We start from the raw sequence: 12,538 nt of genomic DNA on the forward strand, positions 1-12,538 counted from the left end.
GGGGAATGTGGTTATTCAAAGAAAATGCAGAAAAGGAACAGGAGTGTGGAAGGGTAAGAAAATATGCATTGCTGGAGTTGCATCATTTTTCTGACACACTCCAGCAATGCATCACTTTTGCGCTTACAGGTACGTCTGAAATACTGACGTATCTAGAAGTACTTGCGACATAATACGTCATATATTTAATATGACGCATGACTAGAAGACTGTAGGCCTCATTTATGAGGCCATGCGTCACTTTTACGCCACCGGTGCGTCACTTTTTGTGACGCACCAGTGCTGTTAAAAATACACCTTATTAAGTCATATTTACAAAGTGACGCACCTAGGTAGATGCGTCACTTTGTAAACCCCTGCGCCACATTATACCTACGTCATGTGTAATGTATGCAAAATGGACGTATTGACGCAAGAAAGGGTCGTAGAGGTGACGCAGTAAAATCTGTGAGATATCACTACGTCACTTTTATGACGCTGTTGCGTCCAAATCTTGCACCTGTTTCACAGCAGGCGTAAGACTGATGCAGGCCCTTTCACATGGGGCCTGGCCCCATGTGAAAGGATGCATTGCTGGAGTTGCATCATTTTTGTGACACACTCCAGCAATGCATCAGTTTTGCGATTACAGATACGTCTGAAATACTGACGTATCTATAAGTACTTGTGACATAATACGTCATATATTTAATATGACGCATGACTAGAAGACTGAAGGCCTCATTTATGAGGCCATGCATCACTTTTACGCCACCGGTGCGTCACTTTTTGTGACGCACCAGTGCTGTTAAAAATGCACCTTATTCAGCCATATTTACAAAGAGACGCATCGAGGTAGATGCGTCATTTTTTAAACCCCTGCGCCACATTATACCTACGTCAGGTGTAATGTATGCAAAAGGGACGTATTGACGCAAGAAAGGGTCGTAGAGGTGACGCAGTAAAATCTGTGAGATATCACTACGTCACTTTTATGACGCTGTTGCGTCCAAATCTTGCGCCTGTTTCACCGCAGGCGTAAGACTGATGCAGGCCCTTTCACATGGGGCCTGGCCCCATGTGAAAGGATGCATTGCTGGAGTTGCATCATTTTTGTGACACACTCCTGCAATGCATCACTTTTTTGCTTACAGATACGTCTGAAATACTGACATTTCTGTAAGTACTTGCGACATAATACGTCATATTTAATATGACGCATGACTAGAAGACTGAAGGCCTCATTTATGAGGCCATGCGTCACTTTTACGCCACCGGTGCGTCACTTTTTGTGACGCACCAGTGCTGTTAAAAATGCACCTTATTCAGTCATATTTACAAAGTGACGCATCTAGGTAGATGCATCACTTTGTAAACCCCTGCGCCACATTATACCTACGTCAGGTGTAATGTATGCAAAAGGGGTGTATTGACGCAAGAAAGGGTCGTAAAGGTGACGCAGTGAATAAACTGGGTTTTCCCCATGCTACGCTCCCCGGTACGCTCTACGGTGCGCGTACCGGGCGCTCCCCCCACGAAAATCGATTTTTTTTTTTTTTTTTTACCCGAGGGACCCTTTTATGGCCGCCACATCAAACCTAGGGGGTCAGGGGGGTCTACCCTGCCCCCTTTTGATTATTTCCCCTTTTGTTTTTACCACCTCTTGTGTCTCGATCCTACCGAGACACAAGATGGCGGCCGCTGCGGACTGTTTCGAATGTTTACAGACACCCGAGAGCCAATCAGCTTCCCGTGCGCAAGTCGCGTGGCGCGCCCGGAGCGCTCCCCGGTGCGCGTACCGGGGCGCGGCTATAGATATATAAATTTTTGGGAACCTAAACTACTCAAAATCCTCTGGAGCACATATCTTGAGACATAGCAAAGGCACATCGGGCTACCAGTCCCTACAATTTTGCCAAGTTTGGTGAAAATCCATTCAGTCGTTCGAGCTAAAAGTGAAACCGACCGCCCTATGGAAATTAACATGAGGAAAACACGTTTTGGGACCCCCCTTTTATCTCGGCCCCCACTTCACGGACCACCCCCCAAACTTTCAGAGAAGGACCGGAGCGCCGCGAGGCAAAGTTGCTGATAAATTCAGGCAGATTCCTCAACCGGCGCCAAAGTTATTCCCAATAGAATGTTGCGATTTCTCTATGGAAATCAATCCTAACTATAACTACCTACTGGCGACCGCCAGTAGGTAATATATTCATACACACACATACAAATACAATATTTCTGTGCAAAGTCTTAGGCCTTAGTAAAGATCATCCATAATCTTAGCCTAGAACTAAAGTCCATTGTTGTTTCAATTAATTATATTAATGTGTTTGAGTTCTATTTTTTCAGCTGAATGTGTATATAAAGGCCTAAGTGAATGTCCATGTCAATCTGCCGATTTACGATTACCTCTGTAAGGTGTAAACACAGATTTATAGATTTCTGCTCCTTGTCCTGCTTTCAGTAAAAATGTCATACACATTAACAACTGCAGACCTGTTTGTTTATTTGGGTCAGGACTGCGTGAAACTATGCCTCTGGGCAGTGGATTTCACAAAATCAGGATGCCTGTTGCCTTTGAGGAAAATTGTAGGAAATCTCTTTTGTAAAAGACATTTGCTATTCTTTCCCAAACAAGCCCCAAAATAGATAAAACGTACTGCAAGTGTAAACTAGATGGTACTCAATGCGGTAGAAGAGTATGAGGGTACTGGGCAGGATGAAGCTTTGGAACAAGTGGTGAAGTGGCACTGTGTGAGATTGCACTAGTGGTAGGGTAGCTTAATAGTACAGTGGACGTGATTGGAATGAGTGCATGAAGTGAGTTACAATCTGGGTCAGATGGCACATTGTGATAACCTGAGGATAGACATAGTCTCACTTTAGGCTGTGTGTAATTCCGGTAGAATTGCATTTTAAGGCATGATCTGTAAGATGTTATATTAAAAAAGGCAATGTCCAGGAACTGGATAGTAGACTAAAGTATCGTAAGCAAATGAAATTCCATTATTTTAGAAGTAATTTTTTCTACTGCCACTGCTTTTTCAGTTGCTGTAGATGCCAATGCCAACTGAGTTAGCAACATTACTTGCTTGTAGAAATAAATAAATAAATGTAAAATATGTGCCATTTTATAATGTTCACCTTTCTCGCTCTTATTTGTCTCTGGTCCAACCATCCCACATGACCACCGCATGCATTAGGTGAAATGATCACTCACCCACAGGACATAGACTTAGAGATAACTCCGGCTCTGCCCCGTCTTGCGGCCCACAGTCGACTGCTTCATCCATTGGACTTATTTCAGTTATGATATTTGGCTGAATTGAATTAGAATCTGGCGCTGAGAAACACACAAACAATGCATTCATAATTAACTCAATAGTAAAACATTGTTTTTTATCCTTACACAAAATAATCTGCATCATAAATCCCAATCCTGTGGCCAGATCGAGGATATAAACTACCTCCCCCTTTGAAGCAATTCACATTGCAACTTTACAAATTGATAGCGAAGCCGGAGGAGAGTCTGTCAGTGGGATGTTCACTAAATGTGGAGCTCTAAATTTGGTGGGTAAACCCGCAAAGGAATAGTCGGAGGATCTGTTGCTAGCCCTCCCCTAGGATTGCTGAGAGGTGACTAATCTTTCCTGCTGGCTGGCCCAAACTTTATACAATCACAACCCACTTTTTAGAACAAACAAACTTTCGTGACACATCTAGCTTTAATGGACCTAAGGGGTGGGCATTTTGTTTAATGTGATAACAGCGATTTTTTGTAGACGTCATGACCTTGATCACGCCCTTTCACATCGGACTGTGGCCAAGATACTGATATGCCCATTAAAAGTGGGGGAGGGTGAACTGGACTTCAGTGCTTGTCTGTGTCATCCGTCCCCAAAAATCAAAAGGCTTCGCAAAAACTTGGGGTTTATAATCTATCTATATATTATATATATATATATATATATATATATATATATATATATATATATATATATATATATATATATATATATATATATATATATATATTTATTTGGTAGCGATGTCCAAGTGCGAGCGCGCACAGACGGGACCACGGGCACAAATAATGCTGTTGCCAATCAGGGGTGCTTTATTAAATCAACGAAGGTGCAGTCTCCAGACGCATTTCGGAAACGGACTGTGTCCTTGGTCACTTGGAGAGTGGAGACACATTACAAAACCAGGAGATTTAAACCACAAAGCACTTCCGGTTCACGTGATCGGCATATGGATAGACATGAAAGAGTTACTACATTTGATACGTCTCCATGTAGAAAAAATCCCTGTATATACAAACTCGACTGGAGTTGAGTATTACAAACCTGAATGCGCATTGCAAATGATAAACGTTCAAATACATTGCAGTACAGCACATCCAAAATTATGCAATCTAAATCGCCTAGACATGTCAATACTATAAGAAACCACATAGGCATTGCTGTTAAACAGGGTCGGATTGGGATCACAATTTGGCCCGGGCACTGACGAAAAAAGTGGCCCACATTTAAGGGGCATGGCTCACATTTAAGGGGCGTGGCCCACATTTAAGGGGCGTGGCCCACATTTAAGGGTCGTGGCCCACATTCAAGGGGCGTGGCCTTTCGTAATACCAATCGGGAACCCCTGCTCCCGACTGGTATTACGGTGCTTCTGTCATTGCATCCAGATATATAAAATAAGTAACATTACACCTACAAGCAGCAAGGACTACTGGCTTTGTCAATGGTTGTTAGTTGCATAAGAAAAAAAAATCAAACACCATTTGCACAGACAAGGATTGAAAGTAGGAGGATACTGTTCTTCTGCAGGACACAGGGCCAAGGTGACAATGGCCTACATGCTGAGCAACTAAAAAAAACAGCAAGGCCCCTTTCTGTCACAAAATTATTCAAGCCCTCCAGCAGGAGCACCTGAAAAGCAGCGAAGCCTCTGCTATTACTAACCTACTTAGCCCTCCCCAGAACTTCAGCTGAGGAGCACATGAACAGAGGCAAGGCCCCTGCAATTAGTAAATTAATAAGCCCTCCCCGGCCCTCCAGGCCTCAGGGCAATGTCGTGGCAGGGGAGCACAAACACAGCTGCGGGGTCATCAATGGTAGCCAGGTAGCCAGGGGGAGGCTGAGGTGAAGATGGTGCGAGTTCCAAACATCACCTGGCCCCCACAGCGAGACCCATTCTTCCTCGCCCACTATGCCCTGAATGTGAAGGGCTGTGGGCGAGGTGTTAATACTAACACTGTGTCTGGGCTGCATGGGCCCCAGGGGGCCCCCCCGAGGTAAAAATGCCTCTAAGGCCAGAGCAACACCTGGCCCCCAGGGAGGCGGATTCTTGCAAACAATCACCCCTCCCCACCCCACCCTCAGCGTGATTGCTTGGCAGGGCATAGGTGAAGGAGAGGCTACAGCTGATGATTGCTGTACGGCCCACAGCGAGGCTGCTTACATTTCTCTGTCTCCATGCCCTCTGTGGGCAGGTTTTTTCTCCCCTTTCCCAGTCCACTCTCTGTGGACTGGGAAAGGGGAGAAAAAAAACGGCCCATAGAGGGCACTGAGACACCGGTCCTTCGGCCGATGCCCGAATGCCCGCATTGCCAATCTGCCCCTGCTGTTAAAACCTGGGATTGAACATACATGTAATGAATGGTGTACCATCAGTCAGAAATGTGCAAATACGCTATCAAACATTTGCCTGATAATCAGAACCAATTGAGTACTCCAAAATGAACTGAGCCCATGTTATACTTAATATGCAAATACGCCAATGTAAACATTCACACAGGATAAAGAAAGAAACATATCAGGTCCTGCTGCTAATAAATGTGCAAATACGCAAATTTCAAATAGCGATATTAAACAATTGTCTCAATGTATCTGACTGAAAAATCTGAGGTAATAAAGCGTTAATGTGCAAATACGCTAATGTAAACATTCCCATGGGATGATAGAACATGTCAGGTCTGAATCGTAATGAATATGCAAATATGCAAAGTTCAATAGAGATGGGCTCATGGAGAACTACCTTGTCCTGCCGTCACATTTGTCAAGAAAAGTGCTTTACGTGCTCAGGGTGTAAAAAATAATATATGTGCAAAATCGTGCTAAGAGTGGTAAAAACCCAAGCCCAAAAGTGGGTTGGACAGCAGATGTCTTCATCACATGGAGTCTGTCTGTCATCCGGCGTGCAATCTCACATATTGTCATACAAATACTAAACCATGATATGCATAGACAGTACAGCTCCTGTAAAAACCAATGCCATATAAAGTCCAAAAGAAAAATGTGCTAATAAGTTAAAAGATGTTGCAACAATCCAAAAGAATACACAGTTAGCAAGCAAACAAACGCAAATGGATACTATAGTCGCCGTTTGCCAAAGGGCGCTAAAGTCTGAGAGAACACAGACCCAGAGGGGAGACTAAAATGCAGATACCATGAAAAAGTCGCAGCCCCTCTTACAAAAAATTGTGTAGATCCTCCCCTGTGTTTAATCCAGTCGGGAACCTGGTGTCCATCTCTACAATATACTTGGATCCTAATTGACGCAGTAACCTCTCTCGGTTACCCCCTCTCTTATTTGGGGGTACCGCATCTATTTCGAAATGATATGCTGGATCCGAATTAACGATAGCACGGAGGTGCGGCAATATGCGCATGTGCACAGATAACTTGGTGCTTCCCACATAGTACAAATTGCAACTGCACCTAAGTATGTACACCGCATGGTCGGTTCTACACATGTAGTGCTCTCTAAGCGGAAACTCTGAATCAGAGAAAGGTGTCTTGCATGAGAAGGTGTTAATACCGAATTTGCAAGCTCTGCATGAGCTGCATCTCGTAAACCCCTTCTTAGGAGTAAGCCAATTAGTGGACTTAGTATTTTTAGCACTGTTTTTAACTAGATCGTTGCGCATAGAATACGCTTTGCGGAAAGTGACAGTGGGATTGAGAGGGAATACTTTTTTAAGGGGCACGTCAGTCATGACTATTGGCCATTCTTTTTTTATTATTAAAGTGATGGCTTTAGCTTGTTTACTAAATGTAGTTATTAGCCTAAGATCATTCCCTTCAACACTAGTCTTTTCTTTCACATTAATGGAACTGCTGGAATCTCTTTTGGGATCTAGTAAGGCTGTCCTGTCCTTCATATTGGCTTTCCTCATTGCTATGATTAGCTTCTTAGGGGCATGACCTCTTGCTTCCAATCCTTTTTTAACCAATTCCTGATGATAATCACAGGTTTCTATAGTGCTGCATGCTCTATGTGTCCGCAAAAAATCCCCATAAGGAATACTGGTTATTGTATGGAGGGGGTGGAAACTTGGTGTGTAGCACCAAATTACCTGATGTAGGTTTTCTGAAGAGGCTAGTTTCGATTCGACCTTGTATAACTTGGACAGTGATGTCTTAAAAATCAGCACTGTTTTTATCAATATGGGCAGTAAATCATAGATTCAGATCGTTGACATTTATGTCATTGACGAAATTCTGGGCCTGATCTTTGGCTCCCCTCCAAAATGACAGAAATATCGTCAATATATCTCCACCATTTCATCACATGCTCAGACCAATCACTGGCGTGTCTGACCATGAGGACATGTTCTTCCCACCAGCCAACAAGCAAACCTGCATAGCTTGAGAAGAAACATACCCCCATGGCCACACCCCTCAATTGTTGAAATACCGTGTTATTAAACATGAATATGTTGTTGAACAAACACCACTTGGTCAGGCATAATAGCATTTCATTGTGGCGATACATTTGGATCGGTCTTTTGCCCAAATAATAACTCACTGCCTTCAGTCCATCTTCATGGGCGATACTTGTATACAAGGCAGTGATGTCCTTAGTCACAAACGGGTATTCATCGGACCACTCTGTATTACTGAGTTGGAATAAAAAATCTGTGGTATCTTTTATAAAAGATGGCAATTGAGACACAAAGTCCTGAAGGTAAAAGTCAATATACTTGGATGTATTTTCAAAAGTGCTCTTAATGAATGAAACAACTGGTCTGCCCGGAACGGGCAGTATCCCTTTATGCACTTTGGGTATAAAGTATATGTTGGGCATCACAGGAAAGTCGTTATTTAGGAAAGAATATTCGTCTTTTGAAATCAATCCTTCCTTTCTCTATTTATTAAAATCATCTTTGTAATCCATTTGGATGTTTTTGGCATTCACCAGACTGCTTTTGCGATACCTGGCAACACCATTGAGGTGGTTGTAAGCTTCCTCTATATATTCCTTTTTCGCCATAAAACGACATTGCCTTCTTTGTCAGATTGATTAAGGACTATGGCATCATAATTTTTCAACTTCTTCATGAGCTCAAAATATTTCTTGGTGTTGTGTTTGGGGACAGATTGTTGCCTTTGTGTGATTTCATCTAATTTCTTAAGTTCTTCTGTCACTCTCTCATGATAGATGTCGATAGCGTCGCGTGGCATGTTGGGAACAAAAGTAGAGGTTGGCTTGAATGGACTTTTGCCAGGTCTAGCGATGTCCACCCCTTCCTGATCAGCCATTTCTTGTGTGTTTGTCTCGATAGATGGCTGATCCCGAAGTTGATGTGGTATTTGCAAAAGGGATATACCTTTAGCCTGTAAAGTAGCTGTTTGCGTTAAGTCAGGACTGTCCTTTGTTGTATTGGACCTTTTTAAGTTGTTCTTGATCGTGAAGTATTTCCTCCATTTAATTTTTCTAATGAATTTGTAAATATCAACTCGTGTGTTACAATAGTAACCTGGGGCAGTACGAGAGTCCTAGTGCTAGGAGTTGTTTTTCCGCTTGATCTAAAACCACATTGGTGAGATTGAGGATAGTGTTATCCTCCATTACTGGGCTTTCTTCCAGCGTTGGTTCAACTGCCTCCGCCCTCTTGTGCCTGAGGCACTTACTTCTTTGACGCCTTCGGACATTTCTCCTCTGCTTGTTGAGGCGTTTGGATTGCGTGCCCTCAGTGATTGTTTTCTTTCCATTCTTATATACTCCAATTCCTCCGCATAGGTCAGCTGGCCCAAATCCCCTTGCTCTGAATCCGGGTTGCTTGCTCAGGGATGTGGAATTTAACAGAGTATCTACTTGTCCATGGGGCAGGTTGCTTCATAACTCTACTCGTCCTGTAACAAAATCGACGTTTCCATTTGTGCCATGTAATGCGGCGACAAATAATGGCAGCAAAATCATTATATAAGAGCTCTGAAATAGTTTCTTTGATTATGCCAGGGCTCCTTCCATAGTAGGGTTTGAATACTAGCGAATTCCCTTATGTTGCCACGTTTCCACAGATCTGCATACCGGGGCTAAAGGTATTGTTAAACAACAGTTCCAGGGTTGGAATGCCCTTTGGAGTCCGTGCAAACGTACTAACTTGCATGGTTTAAGGGTTTTCACCAACTCTTCTCTAATGTTTTACTGTACTAAAAAATGTTGGAAATGTACTCCTGACAATGGCAGACATAAAACTTCTTCCAGGGTTGGGGAAAAGTGGTTGGAGGCCAAGTGAACTTGCATACACTCAAATTTTCGCATGAGCAAATCTACACCTGCACATTTGCTCATGCTAAAATGTAGTTCACAAATATTTTCTAGGAGTACTATTTCTTGGCCTACTTCTGTAAAGTCTTGTGAATTCACGAAAGCCGTATATCTGCACTTAATGCAAGGACATGGGTGCAATTTTGAGACTTTATTTAATAATCGGGCCCACTAATTAGGTCTGGCGTGAACTATGACCTTTTATGTTTATTAAAATTCTCTCCCTCTCCATCGGCTAGATTCACTGTGAGTGGCACCATTCTATTCTGTTTCAAAAGGAGCATATCAACACACAGTCGTTTTGTTTAGTGCCAGGAACTACTGTGGCAATGTGTGTTTTTGGAGACCAAAACAATTTTTGCTTTTGCCAATGTTGGTTATCATGGCGAGGGCCCGACAGCTCCCACTCCGATAAGGTTTTACAAAACCCATGCCAAAACAAGTCACGTATTGAGAAAACCAAAAGGCTGCCCAACAATTTCAGACCCTTGGCTTTACCAATGCTGGTTTACTTTTGTTTCCCAAATCTTATTAAAACTGGTTACATTGATTTTCCAATATGAATATTTTTGGGAAATCATAGCATACATCAACACATTTTACTAAATGATGCTGCAAAGATCTGGTACCTAAAATTTTACAGTAGTTTAGCGAAATGTTTTAGCATTTTTTTTGTGAACATTTTATTTTGAAAGCAAAGAATCCTAAATATTGCATTCAAGCTTCTGCAAATATTTGCATCGAATCAGAGAGCATTCTGGGAGCATTATACATAGCCACATATTGCTAAACATTGAAAATGCGTGTACACATTTTTATACTGGAACCACTGTCAGCAGTGCAGTCTGAGTTTACAACAATTACTTAGAGCGCTCACCATAATAATAAAGGCTTTCAATTAATATAATACAAGTTTGAACAGCATTAACCAATGGACAAAATATTATCTTGCTGCAGACAGTGCCCTTCCCTGATCCATAGTGTGGTACTGTAAACTGGCAACCACAGGGTTTGTGCTGTAGGGGGTTAGGCCTACTTGCCCCAAGGACAAAATACACATGGTAACTTGTTGCCCTTGACCCCAAACAATATGTCTCGGGAGTCGGGCTATAGGAATTTCACATCCCTTGTGAGTAGTTGACCTGATATGTGATGTCCACTATTCTAGTGGGCACCCTGTATCAGTCCAAACAACCCTTATGATGATGGTTGTAAAGTCAACCTTATAGACCAGTTATCCTAGTGGTAGCATGGACAAAGCAGTCTTAGGATAAAACTTCAGAAAGCATGTGAAGCCAGCTGTTTTACCATATGTAACCCCTTGAATATCAAATGAAAGGACACCACACAGGTTATATATAAAATATATATGTATTTATTAATAACACAACCCTTCTGAACTCTTTATGAGGTCAGAGGCTAAAGCACATAACAAGTTACTCAATTATCCTACAATAAGTTGCACAATATACAGTGGAGCCCTAGGGGCGTTGCAAACCATATACTAAAATAGTGGTATAAGAACCACGTCACGAACAGAGAATAGGCCTAGGGCCTAGGGAATCGCTGGGGCTATGCTGAGCCAGGAGGCCCACGGGATGCGTGTGCAGTGTCTAAACACACACGCAAGTTACCATAGGGATACAATGGGAACATAAGAGTCAGAAACTAGTTGATTTAGGACACTTCCGGATGGACTAGGAGAAAGATACTTAAAACTAGGACACTTGGATAGTCAATATCCACAGGAGCACCGGAGTACTCGCGTTACCTCACCCACAGGAGCCGGGTGCATGGGTGTCAAGTTGTGTCGGGTTTCGTCGCTGAATCCTATGGAGACCTGTAAAAGATGCTGCAGGCGACCAGGAGAGAAGTGTCCGGTTGGATCCAAGGGTGGATCGAGGATGAAGAGTACCTGAAAGCAGAGGGGCCAGAGTCTGGGTCACTAGCCAGTGACCAGGAAGGAACCAGGCGATGTCGGGTGCGATCAGGTGAAGATGCGAAGCTTGTCTCTGCAGCCACGTGGACCAGGAGGCGTCGACGACGACCAGGCGCTGGATACGGACTGTCCCACGAAGGATCTCGCTGTCGACTTCCGGATTGGAGTCAACAGGCCTTGGCAAATGCAACCCACGCAGGAATCGAAGATGGGCTTTTGTTCAGACCAGCAAGGTCTGGGGGGCTTCTCCTTTTCGGGTAAAAGCAGGAGCCAGCCTGGAGCAACCAGGCAGGCGGTGCAAATTTAAGGGTTCGTCGTCACAGAGGCCACTAGCCAACGGGCAAGTGACAGGACAGACGCGTCGAGCACAAAAGTACTAGCAGGCCCCACGTGGCATGCGGTGAGTGTAGGGGGCTGTGCGTCGGTGCAAAGGGTGCTCAGGGCTGGGGCTTCTCAATCCCCAATGAACAACTTCGAGGGTGCCTCGGAAGCTGCACAAGTAGCAATGAGCAGGTTTTCCAAGATGTCCGGTCCCACGTCTCTCGTCGCCTCCATGGGTCTCAGCTTTGCTGTGGCTGTGGATCGGGGTCAAAGAAGTCTGGAAGTCCAGGTCTTGTCAGGCTCTGTACTCGGGCTCCGGCGGGAGCGTCAACAAAGCAAACCACAGATCGCTTGATGGTGCCTGTTTGCACAGGGTGGTCACTCCTTGACCACAAGGGGGATTCTTCAGTCTTCTAGTTGCAGTAGAATGTCGAAGGTCCAGAGTTTCGTTTCAAGTTAAAGTTCAGGATAAATCTAAAGTCTCTTGACTCAGCTCCTACCTTTATACCAATCAAAGGGGCTGGATTACCTGCTAGGTCCCTCCTATGGGTGGGACCAGGGAAGGGGGTGGTTACACCCCTTTCCCTTTGTCTAGTTTCGCGCCAGAGCTGGGGCTGGAATGCCCCAGCAACTAGTTTCAACCGGACTATGCATGGAGCACCTTGTGTGCCCCAGGCAGTGTCCCATTTCATTCAGCCCTCCCTGCCTCAATACACTAAGGCCTGTCTGGGG

General features: G+C 43.9%; 1 protein-coding gene across 3 annotated transcripts in view; it reads right to left on the reverse strand.

Annotated features, from left to right (window-relative positions):
* Positions 1–12,538, reverse strand: part of LOC144784166 (uncharacterized) — a 561,738-nt gene that overhangs the window by 249,058 nt on the left and 300,142 nt on the right. For 2 of the 3 annotated variants that reach the window (XM_078662839.1, XM_078662838.1), the window contains exon 5: positions 3,203–3,325. The exons of the other annotated variant lie outside the window; for it this stretch is intronic. In XM_078662839.1, the coding sequence (XP_078518965.1) occupies positions 3,203–3,325 (123 nt within the window). The remainder of the gene's footprint in view (positions 1–3,202; positions 3,326–12,538) is intronic. 3 annotated transcript variants of the gene reach the window in all.

Source organism: Lissotriton helveticus, chromosome 10 (genome assembly GCF_964261635.1).
Source record: "Lissotriton helveticus chromosome 10, aLisHel1.1, whole genome shotgun sequence".
NCBI classification, from domain to species: Eukaryota; Metazoa; Chordata; class Amphibia; order Caudata; family Salamandridae; genus Lissotriton; species Lissotriton helveticus.